The sequence below is a fragment of the Salvia splendens genome, chromosome 2 (genome assembly GCF_004379255.2).
Source record: "Salvia splendens isolate huo1 chromosome 2, SspV2, whole genome shotgun sequence".
Lineage (NCBI taxonomy): Eukaryota > Viridiplantae > Streptophyta > Magnoliopsida > Lamiales > Lamiaceae > Salvia > Salvia splendens.
Genome location: NC_056033.1, coordinates 30,206,941 through 30,226,618, shown reverse-complemented (window position 1 = coordinate 30,226,618; position 19,678 = coordinate 30,206,941). Strand labels below are relative to the sequence as shown.

Below are 19,678 nucleotides of genomic sequence, written 5' to 3'. Positions count from 1 at the left end.
AAGCAAAGTAAGATTGTTTGTTGCTCCTAAGAGCGATGGAACTCTGAAGCTATAACTACGACAACAATGAATTGGCTGGCTTGAAACGACGGAATCCCCCCGGCAAGTGGACGAAGGCTTCAAGTGATGACTTGATTAGAGAGCGAGCTAAGAGAGTGAGATTGAGCTAATCTCCAAGTGTGTATATCCCCATTCTTCATATTGATATATTTTAGGGAGGCCTGCCCGGTCCCTAGACTTGCTTTTATTCTTAAATGACGATTCTGCCCCCTTTTAATAGTTGATCATTTTGTAGCCATCATTTCCTTCTCGTGCTCAAGCCTATAGCAGGGATGATGAAGGGAGTAGGAATCCAAATCTTTAACATCCTCATATAAGAAATCAAAATCAACTTAATTTTAACTATGTATACTACATTTAGTGATTTAAATAGATATATTTATTACATTATATAGCTTCAATGTTGAATTTAGACAATTAAATGTATTTATATACATAAACATTAAATAAATTCAATATACTAAAAAATTATAAAAAGATTCCAGAAATTAATTTATACTTACATTTATTTATTTACCTAAATAAAAGGAATTAAAAATTTTAAAATTTATATTTATACTAATAAAAATTTAAATCCAACATATATGAAACCAAGACATGTATTTTAACCCAAACCCCAAATCCCAAGCTAATTAAAATCGCAGTGATATAGGAAAAATTCTTTTTTAGGTAAATCATGTTAATGGAATTCCATTTTAATGAAAGAGATTAGATTTATTCCGGAAGAGGGAGTGACGCATAATGGTTATGCGTCGTTATTAATGAAACGCACAACCCTTATGCGTCTTTGGTTAATGACGCACAAGGGTTATGCGTCGTTCAACGACGCATAAGGGTTATGCGTCTTACCCTAATGACGCATAACCCTTGTGCGTCACACTGGTTAGTATTCCTGCCTATCACCCGAGTGACCCGGGTTCAATTTCTGGCAACAACGCATTTTTTTAAGTGATTAGTATTTGATAAAAATGAGTTATTCTAAACATTTATTTTTGGCAAATACATATTACTCTTATTGTTTATGTTTATCACCCTCGATTACTTTAAAATCAACACAAACTTTAAAAAGTAACTATAATTATAACAAAACCATTAAATGAAATATACTTAAATTCATAATTAATCTTATTCCACAATACTACAATTAATTTCTGAAGTTAATAAAAATTATGAAGTTTGATTCCATTGAAACAAAATCAAAAGCATGCCCTCTTTTAAATAAAATTCCCACAACGTGTATAAAAAATAATGCGAAATATCTTATAAATGCATTAATATGACACAAAAACTTGTGTGAGTCTATTTAAGCATTGAAATAGATAAAACATCGGTGACTCCAAAAATTGTTAAATTCCATTTATTCTGATTTAATACTACTTCATTTTAAATGGAGCTTGGCCAAGTCAAAGCCATTATACAAATGAAATTATTTGAGACATGTTTGTAACAAAAGAAGCTTATGCGAAGTGTCTATCAAATTAGTAAAATAATTCCAATTAACTTCTTTAATTAATTCTTTTATAAGAGTAATATGTATTTGCCAAAAACAAATGTTTAGAATAACTCATTTTTATCAAATACTAATCAATTAAAAAAATGTGTCGGTGCCGGGGATCGAAGCCGGGTCACCCACGTGACAGGCAAGAATACTAACCAGCGTGACGCACAAGGGTTATGCGTCATTAGGGTAAGACGCATAACCCTTATGCGTCGTTAAACGACGCATAACCCTTGTGCGTCATTAACCAAAGACGCATAAGGGTTGTGCGTTTCATTAATAACGACGCATAACCCTTATGCGTCACTCCCTCTTCCGGAATAAATCTAATCTCCTTCGTTAAAATGAAATTCCATTATTCGCCTTGAACAAAAATAGAAAGACCTTCAGTGATATACCATCAAGTGGAATTCCCTCCAACCCTACTGAAAGTGGCATCTCTTTTTTCCTTTTTTCTCCTCCCTACTGGCGAAATCCGCCCCGCCGGCCTCACCCGCCGCTCCTACTTCGCCGGCCTCACTGTGGTGTGTTGTAGCAGTTTTTGATTTGCTTCTATTTTCTTGGTTGATTTAGTTCGATTCAGGTATTCTGATCTTATATTTTATTTTGTTTTTATTAATTGAGCTCCTGTCCTTTTTTTTTCTATGCTATAAGTCTAAGGAATTTAAAACTTGTTTGGTGAGCCGTTATCTCTTCACTGTAATGGACAGTGATCTTGCCCAATAGTTTATGCTATGTTTTCCTCCAAAACTGAATCAAAGGCATTTATGAAAATAGTCCCAAAACTCTCTCTACACCAAAACCACTAAAGCCCTAAACACAGGGTTGCTTCCGTCCATCGCAGGTCGTTTCATTTTGGCCGACCAGAAATAGCAATGGGCCGTCCTGACCCCGGCGTGCTCTATGCTCACACATTCGTTCACCCCCATCTCGATGAATACGTCGATGAGGTATTGTGGTGACTTGATTCTCTGTTTCTGGTTATTTTTCTTAATCCCATCGCTAACAATTTTTAGGTCGGAGCCTTGTGAGCCCTGCAAGTTTTTTCCTTTTATTTTTCCCTCAAACTGATATCTGTATATATGCTTGCTTGAATAGAGTTTTTGCTTGACTTAGTTGGACCGCGTACTATCTACCTTATAATAGGTTCTTACTCTTATATGTGGTGTCATATTCAGTGTTTTATGCACCACAAATTTCCCCTGTCGTTTTAATTAGATCACTGCTTTGCTAGTGAGGCAGTTTGTTTCACTTTCTTTTTCTCATGTAAACTGAGGATTATGCTTTCTCATTTTATTCCTTGGTTTCGATGAAAAGATTTTGCTTTGCTATTGTGCGGTGAACTGTTGTATAATCTAGTTAGCATGTTTAATGTTTTGTGTAGTATTGAATTTCGCTTGAAGTATAAATTAGAATGCAGTTGTTAGGGGCAGGATTTGTTCCAGTTTGGTTCTTTGTTCTGACAGACTGACATAGCTGTGAACTTGCTCGATGAATTTCTCTAATCCATCTCCTAAGATTGGGGGGCAGGGGGCTCCTTAGCGACTTAAGTATTGGTATTTTTCTTACATTCCATTATGTTCCATGTAGCTTATACCAACTTCTGCATGACCCTATATCTCTTCAGGGGAAATAATGTGGATTGTTTCACTTATGCTGTTTACTGGTATGCTAATGTATGCACTTACGGACATTTATTAATACCTGATGCATGTTTATGCCTATTTTATGTGAGATTTGTATTACTTTCCCCCCTAGTTCTACTTCTTAACCATTCTGAATTATGTATTATAGCGTGACTTAATTTTTTTTTAATATCAGGTGATATTTTTGGAGCCTGTTATCATCTCTGCTTGTGAGTTCCTTGAGCAGAATGCTTCATCAATTTGCCCTGCAGTGAAGCTTATGGGGTATTATGGATGTCATTTGTTTGTAAATTAATATTGACTGGATGCAATTTAAGTTTGATAATACAGCATCTGAATCATTTCTGGAAATAATCACACGAAAGAGCATATTTTTTTTTGAAAATATGCTAATTATTAATTCAATTTTTCATGCAATATTTTTTGTTTTATAATTTTATAACATTCCGTTTAGGATGCTAACTTACATTATATCGCATTTTTTAGGGCTACTTCACCCCCATCATTTGCTTTGGAGGTTTTTGTTCAGTGTGAAGGAGAGGCAAGATTTAGGCGGTTATGCCTTCCTTGTTTGTATTCACACTCTTCATCAACTGTGCTCGAGGTTGAGGTATATACTATCAATTTTAGATAACTCACGATGAGCTATTTCTACATAAAAGCTACTGTTACCTCTTGTGAGTGAATTTGTTAATCTTCTTTTGTGTCTGACTTTTACTTTATGTTATGAAGAAGATTTTGGTGGGTCCTCATCATGCCTGATCTTGAATGTTTTTACCCAATATTCTTTCCATCCCACTTTCGTAGCTCACTGCTCGTGCATGTGGCAACCTGTTACCTATATATGCTTAAGCTTCCACAGTGGGCCCATCAACAGTTACTTAGGAACCCCTTTTCATGTAAGATCTAGTCAATGCATTCGATTCTTACTGTATTTGATTAATGTCATACAGTGGAATTACTGTCTCACTAATCTAAGTTGTATCATAAGCTGAAGTTGATTATGCTTTGCAAAATTCTTTCTGCCACACTTTCACAACTCACTAGGCATGTATGTGGCAATCTGTTATTTATATATGCTTAAGTTTCTATAGTGGGCCCACCAGCAACTTTTTAGGAACCACTTTTCATGCGAGAAATTCTAGTCAATGCATTTGATTCTTACTGTATTTGATTGATGTTTAATGTTTAATGCGTACAATGGCATCATTGGCTCACTAATTTACATTGAATTTTAAGTTATAGTTGATTATGTTTCGCAAAATTGACTAGGTTAGTAAGCTCGTGATACCTGCTGAATATGTAAAATTTTTTTCTATGTTTGCTGACTGGATTTTCATAGCACTTCCTCTTTTGTGTATCTCCACCCAGAAAACTTACCACTGCATCATCTTTTTGTAGGCCGTGGTTACTAATCATTTGGTTGTTAGAGGCAGCTATCGCAGCCTAAGCATGGTGATATATGGGAATACAGCAGAAGATCTAGGCCAGTTCAACATAGGAGTGGATTTAGATAGCTCTTTGACTGATACTATTAGTACCGTTGAGGGAAACCTAGAAGATTTACCGCCTGCCTTCCACTCCACTATGCTGACAATGGAGGAACTTGTATCTCCCTTGAAAATTTTATCTCAGGCAGCTGTAAAATCAGATCTTCCGCTTAAATTAAGGAAGTTTCTGTTACTAGTATTCAGAATTTTAGATTCTCAGAATGTTGGGTTAGCAGCAGCTGATAATGTTATTAGTGCCTTACTTTCAGTGGCTTCAACCTATAGAATAACTTGCTCCTCTCACAATAATATTGAGCAAAATCAGTTGGGCTTTGATGGAGTTAAAAGTGGTGGGGATACTAATCAGACTCTTACTGACGCAGAAAAGGAACTTTTGGACCTTTATAAAATGATTCAGAATGAATCAAGAGATCCATCTACGGAAGCTTCTGGAGAATGCTTGTTTCTTGAATCTGAGGAAGGCTTTACTTCCAAAGAGTTGATGGATACTCTCCAGTGCCATTTTGACTTCTGTAGCAGCACTCATAATGTGGGATATAAATATCTTTCACAGGTAGGTGTAATCTGCATCCTCCAAAAAAACATGACATCTGTCACACATCCTTGAAATTTCTGTAGGATCACATCACAAATTTTCCTCTGTTTCTGTTTTATGCATCTTCTGTACCTTGTAATGTGCCTTCAAAAGCTGATTTAGCTTCTTCATATTGTCTCCAGAATAAGAATGCAATCCTATGGTCCATAGTGGCTCTTTTATTGTGTTCTACTAGAGAGAGCTGCTTTCATTTCGTTAGTTCTGGTGGCATGAAGCAGCTGGTATATATTTTAACACATCGAACCCACAATTCTACCAGTCTTACATTACTGCTGCTAGGAGTTATTGAGCAGGCTACTATGCATTCTGTGGGTTGTGAAGCTTTACTAGGATGGTGGCCTCGGGAGGATGAAAATATACCAGCTGGCACTAGTGATGGCTACAACCAAATACTGAACTTGTTGCTGAATAATCAGAGGCATGATGTTGCATCCCTTGCAACTGCTGTACTTCAGCGCATACGGTTTTATGAAATTGCTTGCAGATCTGAGGTACATTCCACACTTGGGAACTGTATATGTGGTAGCTATGACTTGAAGTACACATGTACGATCTTGTGGTTGAATGAAGTAAACTGACACATGCAAATACATGCAGATAAATATGAACTCACAAATGGTTATAAAACAATATATGAGAACCATTTTCACTTTATATTGTGGCTATAGATGATTTCATTTTGTTAGAGTTCGTAATTATACGATCGCTTGTCTGCAGTGTGCAGTATTATCAGTACTTAGGGGCATTACAACCGATGACCGTGTTACAAACTATACCTCGGACTTGCTTGTCATTGCTAAAGTGCAACTCAAGAAACTCTTGGTTAGTTTTATTAGTATTATTCATTGTATTGCCTGCTTATTTTCCTATGGTATGTTTTAGTGCTCTTTTTCTTAGACTAGCTGTCTAGCTCATAAAAATACTTTTCCCTAAGTAACATTTGCCAATTAACATTGTTGCAGAATTTAATGAAGTTGAGTGGTCCAGTAGAGGATCCTTCTCCCATGGCTGCTGCAAGCAGATCTCTTATCCTTGGTGATACTGGGTCATTAGCATATAAAGCAACAAGTAGCTTGATCAATCTATCTAGTTGTCGCCTTTTGAATTCTGACATTGACTCACATTTACTTGCCATCTTAAAAGTATGCTCTCTTCCCATCACTCTCTATTTGCATCCTCACATTCCTGTTCTCTTCCCTGTGTTTCAATCTTTAATGATGTATAGTTTGCTTTCCATAATATGCATAGTTGACATTATGATTTTATTCTTTGCTCTTTGTTTTTGCATAGGGCTCTTTGTGCCTGTTATATGCTTTCCTTGTGTGACTTCTACTCTTTGAGTAATTTCCTGTAGTTTGTCTAAAAAACCCTGATTAGGATTCCTCGTCCCTGACTCCCCGTGTACTTAGTATTTTATTCACAATTTACCAAAGCCTTGCATGCAGAGTTTTTGCCGAATGTCTAACCACGAGAATCGAACACATGACCTTTTGTGTGGCCTGGCTTTGATATGGAGTCGATTACTTCATGTAAAAGCTTAAGCTGATAGAGTGTAGTATCATTTTCATATTTAATTGGATATCTTTGGTATGCTGTTGAACGGTTACTCAAACCATTACTGTGTACTTTATACTTTTGTAAGAGCATCTCCTATAGCAAATAGCCTAGCCATAGCCCAGCCACAAACCCCTCTGCCACATTATCAGCACTAAAATCCCTCCTGCCACATCATCAGGACAAGCAACTGGACAAGCAATAGCTCAGCCATAGCCTAGCCACATCATCAACACTAAAAACAAATAATTAACAATCACACTAAATACGGAATTCCACTTACGACACAGATACGGGAAAATGCAATAATAATATTAAAATTTAAAAAAGTACATAAATTAAAAAAAAGTCCATTAAAAAAAATTACATTACAAAAAAAAAACTCTAAAATCACGCACGAGCCCCCCGCCTCCGCCTCACTCCTCGCCGTCATCGCCGCTATCCGGGACCCCCAAATTTGCGGCATCTAAGCCCGCGTCAGAGCCCCCCACCTTTGCCGCGGCGGGATTCAAATCCTCTCGCATACTCACGAGCACTGCATGGAAAAAACTCTTCTCCTCGGGGTCAGTTGCATTCTTCCATTGATCTATGATCTGGATCATCTGAGCCCGCGCTTGTTGACGCGCCAAGAAGATGAGTTTATCTGTCGAGCTGTCAACATGGGGGATGCCGACTGGACCTCCTGGGACCTCTGGCGAGCCCGTTGCGCCCGCCTTTGACCAACCGGGCGAGTGCGTCGAGTAAACACGGGAGGGGACGGGGTCTCCTGAGCATCTTCGGGGAGGCCGTGGGAACCACCGCTACTGCCGCCGGCGTAATCACCGGTTTAGTTCAGGCGCTGCTTCTTCTGCCAGCAAGCATAGACACCTTCCCGAAACTTCTCGGAGTCCATTAGCACCTCGTAGCAGTTCTAGTAGGTGAAGTCCTTGTAAAGGCCGGGCTGGGGGAACTATTTCTCTGCCAGCCTCCTGCAGGCCTCGTCAGTTTGGCCGCTGGACTTCATTCGGAGGGCGTTGGTGTACAAACCCGAAAATCGGGAGACCCCAGCCCGGATTCGGTCCCACCTCTTCCGGCACTCCTCCCCGCTGCGTGGCCTCCCCTCCGGGTAAAATGCCTTGTAAGCTGCTGCTATTTTAGCCCACAAGTTGAGGATCCTCTGATTGTTCAAGGCGAGGGGGTCATTGTAAACACTGACCCACGCCTTGGACAGTGCCCCGAGATCTATACCCAACTCCTCTAAGGAGAAGGTCTCAATCCCCTGGAACTGCGTCTCCGCTGGGGTCGATGTGTGCGAAGAAGCAGTACCAAAATCAAAGCTGGGGCGATAGACGTCAGAGCCCCCCGGCGTCCCATGCATCCCCGGGTACCCAGCGTCCCATGCATCCCCGGGTACCCCGGCGTCATCTGCATCCCGGGTACCCACCCCGGCATCATCGGCATCCCGGGTTGCATCCCCGGTACCCCTTGCATCGCAGGACCCCCCGGCATCCCCTGCCATCCCGGCATACCATCCCCAGATGCCATCCCGGGCATCATCTGTTGCCAAGGGTACATGTTGTTGTAGTACCCGGGCATCTGACTCCATCCACCTCCCACGGTGACCGTGGGAGTTTGAGACCCGCTCGTCCCTGAAGTTGGCTCGTTGTTGAGATCCATTTCCCGTTGTTACTCTTGTACAGAAATTAAGATAGAGAAAGTACTCGTTAAAACAAGTGGTGCGAATGAAAATGACTTGCAAATTGCGTATATATAGAGTTCTGAAAATAAAAAAAAAATCAAAAATCCGCTCGCCGGTCGCTCGCCGGCTGCAATAGTTCGGCGAGCGGACCGGCGAGCGCCAAAAATCGGCGAGCCGGTCGCTCGCCTATTATTGGAGATGCTCTAAATCCATGTGATGTTGTCCTCTTGCCCCTAGTGCTACTTAATTAATTCCCTTATTCTTGACAGGAAAGAGGATTCCTTCCTCTGGCAGCTGCATTGTTATCATCTCCTCTCTTGCGATCTGAAACAGGGGATGCAATGCACTTGTTCTTGGACATTGTCTTGAATGTTGAAGCTATAATTCTTTCTCTCCTGTTTTGTCGCTCAGGTTTGATTTCCTGTTACCTCCATGCCTAATCAAGCTTTAAGATATTGTTGTATTAATGTTGTCAACTTTTTCTTTCAGGAGTAGATTTTCTTCTAAGGGACCAGGAGGTCTCCTTAATTGTCATCCGTGCTTTGCGGGGTATCCATGGTGTTCAGAATGGGGACTTTATTTCACTTCGCTATGCATCTGTCTTATTGTCTAGAGGCTTCTTTGTTCGTCCCAGAGATGTTGGCATGATTGTTGAGATGCACATGAGGGCAGTAAGTTCTTTTTTATCTCTTTATGTTTTCTATGTCATTTCAGATTTTTGTTTACTCGATACGGCCCGGTTCAAGTTCTTGAGGTTGATTGTTTTCTGCTAACTCTGATTAATAATGTTTATTTGCTTTTAACTTCTTGTTAAGAACTACTTGCATTTTCTGGTTAATATTTTCCAGGTTATTGCTGTGGATAGGTTATGTAAGTTGGCTCCAAACACTGAAGAATTTTTATGGGTGCTGTGGGATATTTGTCGTCTCTCCAGGTAGAGTATGCTTGTAGGTTCTCTAAGGTGAACGCTTATTCATGTTTCTAACTGCCTTAAGGATTTGAGGTGGTCTATTTCAGGTCAGAGTGTGGACGCCAGGCTCTGTTGGTCTTGGTGAATTTCCCAGAGGTAGCAAATTTTTACTCTTCTACTACATTTATGAGTGGCCAAGTATTCCCATTTCTTCTGTATGGTCCTTGAAATAGATGAACTTCATCCATATTATGCCTTGTAATTTCAGTTAGTTGTATTTGTTCTGAAATCATCACAATTGATTAAATTTGTTCTGGAGGGCGGTGAGGTGCATATATTTCTCTTCCCTTCAAGTTTTGATGTCCGGAGCATGGCTCTTTCTCTTCCCTTCCACTTAATGTGGATCTTTGCTCTTTTGCACTGTAGGCGTTCAAAGTTCTGATTACTGCTTTGCATTCTGGAAAGGAGCTTGAACCTGTTTCACCGAATACAGGTAAGCCAGTTATTTGAGTGGGGTTTCACAGTTTTCCTATATACTTATAAGTGGCGATCTTTAACTTGCAGGAGTTTCACCTTTGAATCTTGCCATATTTTACTCAACCGCTGAGATTTTGGAAGTCGTTGTTACTGATTCTACTGCAACTTCTTTGACATCTTGGATAGACCATGCAAAAGAAATGCATGCTGCATTACACTCATCCTCCCCAGGTTCCAACAAGAAAGATGCTCCTGCACGACTATTGGAATGGATAGATGCCGGTGTAGTTTACCATAAAAAAGGAGCAATTGGACTCTTACGTTATGCTGCTGTTTTGGCTTCTGGAGGAGATGTTCACATGGCTTCAGACAGTGTTTTAGCATCTGACATGATGGATGTTGATGATGTAGTTGGAGATTCTTCCACTAGTTCCGATGGCAACATTGTTGATAATCTTTTAGGAAAACGGATTACAGAGAAGGATTTTCCAGGTGTTATTCTCCGTGATACCTCTATTGCTCAGCTCACTACAGCAATTCGTATTTTGGCGTTTATTTCAGAAAATTCGGTATGGTACTCTTGTTAGTTTCATTCCTGGAACTTTCTAGTAACAGACCTGCACTAACCAAGTCCTCTATGTTTAATATAAGGTTGCTGCTACTGCTCTCTATAATGAAGGTGCTGTGATGGTTATCCATGCTATTATGATCAATTGCAAACTCATGCTTGAGAGGTCATCTAATATTTATGGTCAGTATTCATTCCTGTGTTCTCCTTGAGAACATTGACAACATTGCTACTCCCTCCGTTCCTTGTTAACAGAGACATTTCTTTACGGCATGGAGTTTAAGAATAGTGTGTTAAATGAATGGTGAATAAAGTAAGAGAGATGGAGAGAGAATAAAGTAAAAGAGAGAGTTACTTTTGGCCACAAATAGAAATGACTCAATTATCTTGGAACTTCCCAAAATAGAAAAATGACTCAATTAACATGGGAGGGAGTATATTCTAACAAGAATAACTGTTTCTTAGTGAACTTGGCATAATTTGGATATCTGCTGACTGATGAGTGATTTCTTGTCTATGTTAATTTTGCTCACAAAACTGCTACCTGAATGTTTTCATCGATTATAGGAGCTTTATATTCTCAATGATTTGTTTTGTTTACAGCTGCATTACATACTATATTTGATTATGCTTAATTTCGAACTAGGCTATTGCTCTGTAGCTATGTTTTTCATAGGTAAATTTCGTGCTTATCCTGACCTTTTATAGTAGTATAGTATATAGTTGATTCCCGTTAGACACGGATTGGACTCACCTTCTATTTTGGGAATGTAAGCTGTACATGCTAACCACTGTTGGAGTTTAATTTGTCTCCTTTTCTTCGGTCCTATTGATATGGATGGTTCAAGTTACAGAAGAGGTAATATTCATCTCACTTGATAGTGAAACAATCATAACATTGTCAGAACAACATGATGTTCTAAAGAGCCCATAACCATAGTTTTTCTCTTTTTTTCTTTCTTTCTGGATGCATTACTGCTAATTTGCTATGTTGGACATTGTCTAATCCAAATAAAAATAGAATAATGCACCTATTAAGTTGTACACTACAGAAGTACTTAGATACACTTACCTGCCTACATGGCTAGACATTCCCATAGAAAAAGTTAAAAGTATCTAAAAGAGCTATACTAAGTCAATGATCATAGGTGTCTTACTAAGCTATAAAGCCTGTTGGGTAGGGACTAGGGAGTAAATGAGTGAATAGAAAATCATAACCTGTTATGGTTGCTGAATCTTAGTTTCTTGCTACATTTTTTCCCTTAGCCTTGTCCAGAGGGGGGCTTTTGATACCTTTTGAGTGCTTATGATTCAGGAACCTAATGCATGGCTAACTGTCTTGAGCAGATTATCTTGTTGATGAGGGTGGAGAGGGAAATTCATCTTCTGATTTACTTTTAGAACGTAACCGTGAAAAAAGCATGTTTGATCTGCTTATTCCTTCACTGGTCCTGCTGATCAATCTGTTGCAGGAGTTACAGGTTCGTGGTGACAATTCATTCTTATTTTACAGTTTACACTAGTTCCCTGTGCAAATCCAGACTTTGATGTCATTTTAATATCATTTTTGCTCTGGAATTATTTAGATTATATTGGTCCAGTCCTAGTTGTGACACATTCAAAAGATTGCTCATATTAACTTTAATGATTTTGGACATGTGTCGTTTTTCTTATGGAGTTTTCAGATTAAGGTTTTACAGGGATTTAAAATTTTAGTTTAAATCTGAGTAGGAAGTTCTACTAACTTATGCCCACATGAAAGGGAATGCGGAGTACACTTGTAGATCCACTAGCACAATGCTTTCTATTCTTTGATAATGGTGAATGGTTCCAACTTGAATCAGTGTGTGAGTTTTTCTTGCTATATTCAGGAATCAAAGGAGCAACACCGGAACACCAAACTAATGAATGTACTCTTACAGTTGCATCGAGAAGTGAGGTAGCACAAAAATTATCTTTTAATATTCTCTATAGATTAATGTGCCACTATAGTTGATACCGGTTCTATTTGTAGCCCCAAGTTAGCTGCTTGTGGAGCAGAGTTGTACAGTTCTTTCCCAGAAGTCGTGCTTGGTTTTGGTGCTGTTTGCCATCTTATAGCATCAGCGCTAGCCTGTTGGCCAGTGTACAGTTGGACTCCTGGCCTTTTTCGCTTTGTCCTTGATAGTCTTCATGCAACTTCACTATTGGCACTGGGTCCTAAGGAAACTTGCAGCGTGCTTTGTCTATTAGTAAGAGAATATTACGATTACATTGCTTACACTTCAAGCGTTTGGTGAATCTTGTAATCCATTTTGCATAATAATAGAATGTCAGTATGACTAATTCTTCCAATCCTATGTCTTTCAAGAATGATTTGTTACCAGATGAAAGTTACTGGCTGTGGAAGAATGGAATGCCAATTCTGAGCCCTCTAAGAGCAATGGCTGTTGGGACATTACTTGGTCCACCAAAGGAGAAACAAGTGAATTGGTATCTAAGGCCTGGCAACACTGAAAAGCTAATAGCTCAATTGTCTCCCCAACTTTTGAAACTTGGCGATATTATATTGCACTGTGCTGCTAGTGTAAGTGTCCATGTTTATGTTTTGTCAAGCTAAAATTGTGTGGCATGTGGGTTAGTCCCCAAGCTCAACTTGCTCTCTATGCTTTATCTCTTTGTCTTACTACAGTTCTGTAACATGCCAGATATCAGTCATTGTGCAAGAAGTTCTACGTGTCTTTGTTATTCGGATTGCATGTCTCAATATTGATTATGCTTCACAATTGGTGAAACCAATAGTTTCATGGATCTCCCATCGCCTCTTAGAGCAGTCTGTGTTGTCTGATGTGGACGCGTACAAGGTTATCAGCAAGACTAGCTTTAATGTTATACCTTTTTGGTGCTGTACTCCTAAGTTGTTCTCACTTCATTAATATATATTTGTTTTCCCTCTTAAATTGCAGGTTAACCGCCTACTTAAGTTTCTTGCTATCTTATTGGAGCATCCAAATGCTAAGGTACTTTCCATATTTCAAAACTAACTTGTTCCTTTTTCCATCAAATAGGGAGTTTGTCTAATTCTGTTATTCCATGACAGCCACTATTGCTGAAAGAAGGTGGATTTCAGATGCTAACAGAAGTGCTAGAGAGGTGTACAGGAGGTGCCAATTTTGATGTAAAGCAGTTCCCCGGGAACATAAATCTAGCAAAATATGAATTTCCAGTTCTTAGTTGGTGTATACCAGTTTTTCAATGTTTATTGTTGATTAGCGATGGGCGTACATCCCTGCAGTATCCTGGAGTACATGAAAGGTCAGGATTTTCCATTTGTGTATGTAGATGTGACCTTCTTTTCATAACACTTACCTGGATAGACATTGACATGTCATAAATATTCGCTTGTTGTTCCAGGAGTAACCCTTATTGTTTTACTGTTGAAGAATGTTCCACATTATGGATATATATCCTAAGGTTCTGCATGGTATGTTCCTTTTTAATATTGTTATCTGCATCTAAATCTATAACTAAAATATCATGCCATTATCTCCGTGTCAGTTTTATACTATATCATCCCTGCCTCTATATAAACACAATAAGTTCATATTGTAGGTCTTGCCCGTTGCAACAGAATTGGTTACTTGTCTGTCCGCCTTCAAAGAGATGGCTTCCTCTGCTGAAGGCCGGAATGCTTTACTTTCTATTGTGAAGCACGCTATGCCCTCTGCTGTAGAGGATTCTGAGAATCAAATCAAACATGAGAGCAATACAAGCTGTGGTTTAATTTATGCAAATGAATTGAAGGAGAATCCTCCATTATTGTGCTGCTGGACCACTCTGTTAAAGTCTATTGATTCCAAAGATGTTCCTGCAGCACAGGTTGCTTCAGCAATTTACACATTAGCCTCAGGTGCTTTAGGCTTTTGCATTGATGGGGAAAGGTAAGAAAATTGTTCTTCGTACTTTTTTTTTCTCTTGATACTTAAAATTATTAATATTTAAGCCAACTTGAATTTCAATTTGATGTGCTAGAACATATTCTGAAAATATGAATTGGCTGTCTGATTAACAAAGTCATTTGTGGGGTGTTTAATTAAATGTAGGGTGTCATAATGTTCTGCATTGCTGGGGAAATGATTTTTTTAGAGAGTGTATCTATGGGAACAATGAACTTTTTTAGCCCTTAATTTGTTCAATTTTTGGTGTTACAAATGATATTTAGAGTTGCTTGAGAGTGTTATCTGTTGGGCAATCCTGTAGAGGAAGGAGTGAGAACAAAGAACTTTGCGTATTGATGGGCATGGCTGCGATCTCCCATTTAGTGAGGAAAATATGTGTTTGTTGACTTTGTATTCGGGGTCAATGGACTCTACTCCTACAGCTAGGCAGTTAACTATTCTTGTAAAGCATAGCCATAGAGTTGATTAATGGTAAGTAGAATATCTTACTAACAGTGTGACACATGAATATAAAAGCTTGCATTTGAAAAGGTTTTCTGTCTTCATAGTTGTGTGACTACTTATGTGTGCTCTTACTATTCCACATTTCCTTATCAGTAGGAGGAAACCATGTTAAATATATCTTGATTGTGGAACTTTTAGGTGGTGACAGTTCACTTAACAGTAACAAAATTACAGAAAATTTGCCAAAGATTGCCAATGTTTACCGCAATGTTTCTTATATGAACACATTCTAGTTTTATGAGAGTTGAAATGCTTATGTCAAATATTTCGCATGTTTTCTTTCTAATCAGCCTGAATAGAGAAAGGGTTTCTGCAATCAAGTTCCTGTTCGGAGTGAGAGAAGACTCTTTGGAAGATTTTTCTGAAGAAAATCTGAAGCAAATTGAGGAGCTTATCAGTTTGTTGGAAGCAGAGGCGAGCTATAAACCAGCATCTGAGAATCATCCTATACCTTATCAGGTTTTTATCGCTCTCCTTCTAATTCTTCTTGTTGATGAGGGGTTCTTTCTTATTTTGTTTTCATTCTTTTTCATGGTTGTTTAGATCAAGGAGATTGCAAGCTTATTAATGCTTTTAATGCAAAAATCATCTGGCACGGAGGAAGCTGATGCTGAAATTGCCCGCCGTTGCACTTCATTGCTTACTCCTCCAGTTCCTTCAAGGGTGCATAGATTTGCGGATAGAAGTATGGAGCTGATTGAAGATTATGGCTTGGATGAATTCGGAACAATGTTCTCTTGGGAGTGTCCAGAGAATATGCGTAATAGAATGACACAGACAGGTCTTTCTACAAAAAGAAAGATCTCCTCTCTCGAGGGGCCGAATAGGCATGGAAGAGGGGAGAACTCAGTTGTAGAGGCTGCTTCACAGAGTACATTCTCTAGGGGGATGGTACCCGTCACTACCCCACCTGCCCCTACTCGTCGTGATACCTTTAGACAGCGTAAGCCAAACACTAGCAGGCCTCCTTCTATGCATGTGGATGACTATGTTGCAAGAGAACGAAATGCTGATGGTACTAACAGTTCTAATGTAATTGCTGTCCCACGGATAGGATCTGCTAGCGGGAGACCACCGTCAGTTCATGTGGACGTCTTTATGGCCAGGCAAAGGGAGCGCCAAAATGTCGCGGGGGTAGCAGTTAATGAAGTAGCAACCCTTGCGAAAATGACAGCCCCAGATGACAACTTAGATGGAGACAAGTCCAGCAAACCTCAGCAGTTGAAATCGGATCTCGAAGATGATCTTCAGGGAATTGATATTGTTTTTGATGCTGAAGAAGCTGAACCCGATGATAAATTGCCCTTTCCACAACCGGATGATAATCTGCCACAACCTCCATCTGTTATTGAACCACATTCTCCTCCTCATTCAATAGTAGAGGAGACCGAGAGTGATGTAAATGAGAGCAACCAGTTCTCTCACTTGGCTACTCCGTCTGTATCAAACATGGATGAAAACACACTGAGTGAGTATTCATCAAGGATGTCTGCATCTCGCCCAGAGATGCCCTTGACTCGAGAACCAAGCATTTCCTCCGATAAGAAGTTCCCTGAGCCAGATGTCTCAAAGGGTTTACCAATCAGAACTCCACTTCATGCAACTGAACCCCCTGCATTAGCAAGTACTTCTGGAGGTGCTGCTTCTATCTACATGAAGGTTCCCTCATCTGCGGCACGATTTCCTCCTGATCCCAGGATGCAACCTCATTTATATTCTAAACCACCTCTACAACAAAGTGGTCCTGGGTTGCAATCTTTCTATGACCAGAAATTTCCTATGAATCAGCCTCCTCTCCCTTTGATGCCACCTCCATCAACATTCTCATCCTTGCCGTCTCAAAATATGCTACCTGGTGTGGGTCAGTCTTCATCTTTTGGAAAGTCTGCACCAGATGTTCAGACTCAGGGTCCTCAAGGCTTCCATGTATGTGAAGATCTACTTGCTGTTTAAACTGGTTTCTGCATTTTTTTTACTTGCGTGTAGTTTCTCACTCTTACTCCGATTTGCAGGTTCAGTCAGATTATATGTCTGAGGCTGGAAACTCCACATCTGCCTCAAAGCAAAATTCAAAATTCGGAAGGACATCTCACTCCTCTCCTGCTGGATCTACAAGACCTCCTCCACCACTTCCTCCTACACCACCTCTTTATTCTGGCAATCCTTCAATGGGAAATTCTACTTCTCAATCACCACAATATTTTCAGCCAGACATGCAGCAAAATTCTGGCGCACCTTTGATTAACCTTCCAGCATCACACTCAATGCTAAACTCTTACCCCCCGCCATCGATGCAACCATTACTTTTCAGGCCAGGTTCCATGCCTGTAAATCTTTATGTAAACAATTTAGCCCAACAACATGGAGACAACATGGCGAATGTATCGCATAATCTAACCATCTCTATGCCTTTAGCCCAACCCATACCTACACCTACACAGTTGCAGCCATTACAGCCGCCACAAATCCCCCGTCCTCCACCTCCGCATCTTAGACCATCTGTTGCATCTTCCCCACAGTCTGAGCTGGCGGTACCAATGTTGCATGGTTCCTTACAGATTCCTGCTCATCCATCCCAGATGCTGCAGCAGCAGCAACTTTCCCCGGGTCAAGTGTATTATCAGGTGCAACAACAGGATACTACATCACAGGCACCGCAGCAGCAGCAGCAGCGAGTTTTGCAGCAACCAGGAGAAACATCCCAGCAACTAGATTCTGGGATTTCTCTACAAGAGTTCTTTAAATCCCCTGAAGCCATTCAGGTACTAAAAGCTCGAGACTAATATAATTACAGACTTCAGTTGATTATAGGGTTATGAGTTGATCGTTTGACTCAACTTGATTGCAGTCTCTTCTGAGTGACCGGGATAAGCTTTGTCAGCTCTTGGAGCAGCATCCTAAGTTAATGCAGATGCTTCAGGTTTGACGTTATATAAAATTGCTGCTCCCACCTGTGTTATTGACATTTCATACCTGAAACTTTTTTCTTGCTTATTGCATATGTCCATTGTCTTGGCATGTTGTTGGTCATCTAAAATATTATCTAGTCTATTACTGCAATTCCTGGAGTGATCTTTTTGTTGTTTCATTGGTGCTTATGTCTCACTACCTGCCTTGCTATTCTGTATCGTCAGTCGAATTTTATTTTAGAAAGTTTCAAGTTTAATAGTATTTCTGATCATGTGTTGCCATGGTTTACCAGGAGCGATTGGGTCCATTGTAGGAAATTTCTGGCGGTTGTATCTCATAAAGGCACCTGATTTTGAAGATATGTTTGTACATTGCTTTACATTTTTTTTATTGAATTCTCGGGATGTAGCATCATCTAGTAACGGTATGTTTGGAATTGCTTTAAACTGTTTCAAGAGCTTATAAGATGTTTGGATAAAATGAGCTTATAAGCTGATGAACTGTTTGGCATTTTATGCTTCTTGTATGTTGTAATGACCAAAAACGAGATAACAATCATGTGTGGCATTTTAAGCTCTTTATAGTATATAGGCATCTCACGCCCCTTTTCACCTCCATTATATTTTTCTTTTCAGCAAAAATAAATGAAATCAGCTCCAAAAAACTACTAGATGTCGATGGAGGTGAGTAGATATATACTCAAGAACTAATTTCGAAAAATCTCATGGATGATCATGGAATGGTACCCAAAAATGCAAGTAGAAATGGATGTTGTATTAACTCAAAAATTAAAATCGCACCCAAATGAGGAATTCAAAGTCATTACTCATTAGTAGAAAGGTTTCAAATTTAATAGTACCTTTAATTGCATTGCATCTTCCATATTTGGTTGCATTGCATCTGCCATAATTGAATTGCATTACAAAAAAAATGAGCTTTCAAATGTTTAGTATCATTGGGCCCATATATTTTAGGACCAAGTTTTGAGTATATTTGTTGTTAGAACTAAAAAAGGTAGGGCGGGAAAACTTGCATATCGGATTGTTATTGGGTTAATTCGATACAATCCAACCTCTGAAGACCGAATTCGAACACGATCTATTAAGGAAATTCTAAATTTGAACACATATCTGATCTGCTAGCATTTTTTATAGTAGTATAGTTATATGCTACCTAAACCGTGGGATATATTTTAAAAGCACCCCAAATAAAATAATGGAATAAAATTAAATCTCTTATCCTATTATAATACAAACTATATATTGTAGATATCCACCATGTGATTATATTGTATAACTACTGATACCTTTTATTGTAGTATGCTCCATTCGTTTTTTATTATATGCCCCCAACCGTCAAATTAGCATATTAAAAAATTAATTTATATTTTAACCCTATTATATAATTATCATAATAAATACAAATATACAACTAAATATAAAATTTAAAAAACATTAATAAGAATAAAATGGAAAACATATTATAATTATACTCTTAATTTTCGAAATGTGAGTAACAAGAAAAAAAGCTAAATATGGCACTTATTTAAATATGAAGAGTACAATATAATGTACCACAAGTGCATTGTATTCTGGGAGGTTTGTGTGATATACAAGACTCACATATAAATAATAAGTAGTACTCCATAAATGAGTAGGTAAACACATGAATTTTCAACATTTGTATTTTTCCTACAAACTTTGAATTTTTTGAATAAAATTTTAGTTCTCAATATATATATGTAAATTAACAATTTCAAAGGTGCTCGTTTATTTCTGACCTGCTACATATATCTACATATACTCCGTGTGAAGTTGGTTATATATGAA

At 38.9% G+C, this 19,678-nt stretch overlaps 1 protein-coding gene across 4 annotated transcripts; it reads left to right on the top strand.

Moving 5' to 3' along the window:
- The first annotated feature begins 1,966 nt into the window (after window positions 1-1,966).
- Window positions 1,967-18,435, top strand: LOC121792153 (protein virilizer homolog). 4 transcript variants are annotated; one of them, XM_042189986.1, is made up of 30 exons: window positions 1,967-2,141; window positions 2,403-2,508; window positions 3,380-3,468; window positions 3,691-3,814; window positions 4,606-5,268; window positions 5,433-5,801; window positions 6,028-6,132; window positions 6,273-6,452; window positions 8,812-8,953; window positions 9,032-9,213; window positions 9,391-9,476; window positions 9,560-9,608; window positions 9,879-9,945; window positions 10,017-10,498; window positions 10,581-10,680; window positions 11,845-11,978; window positions 12,369-12,436; window positions 12,512-12,728; window positions 12,848-13,063; window positions 13,185-13,340; window positions 13,443-13,496; window positions 13,577-13,791; window positions 13,891-13,960; window positions 14,089-14,417; window positions 15,230-15,398; window positions 15,483-15,882; window positions 15,994-16,865; window positions 16,952-17,701; window positions 17,788-17,859; window positions 18,142-18,435. In XM_042189986.1, the coding sequence occupies exons 2-30, from the start codon at window positions 2,434-2,436 to the stop codon at window positions 18,160-18,162; spliced, it is 6,456 nt and encodes a 2,151-aa protein (XP_042045920.1). In that variant the 5' UTR covers window positions 1,967-2,141; window positions 2,403-2,433; the 3' UTR covers window positions 18,163-18,435. The 4 variants fall into 4 exon arrangements, with proteins under 4 accessions (XP_042045920.1, XP_042045917.1, XP_042045919.1 ...); XM_042189983.1 differs by having other exon boundaries at window positions 15,483-16,865; XM_042189985.1 differs by having other exon boundaries at window positions 2,382-2,508; window positions 15,483-16,865.
- Window positions 18,436-19,678: the final 1,243 nt, after the last annotated feature.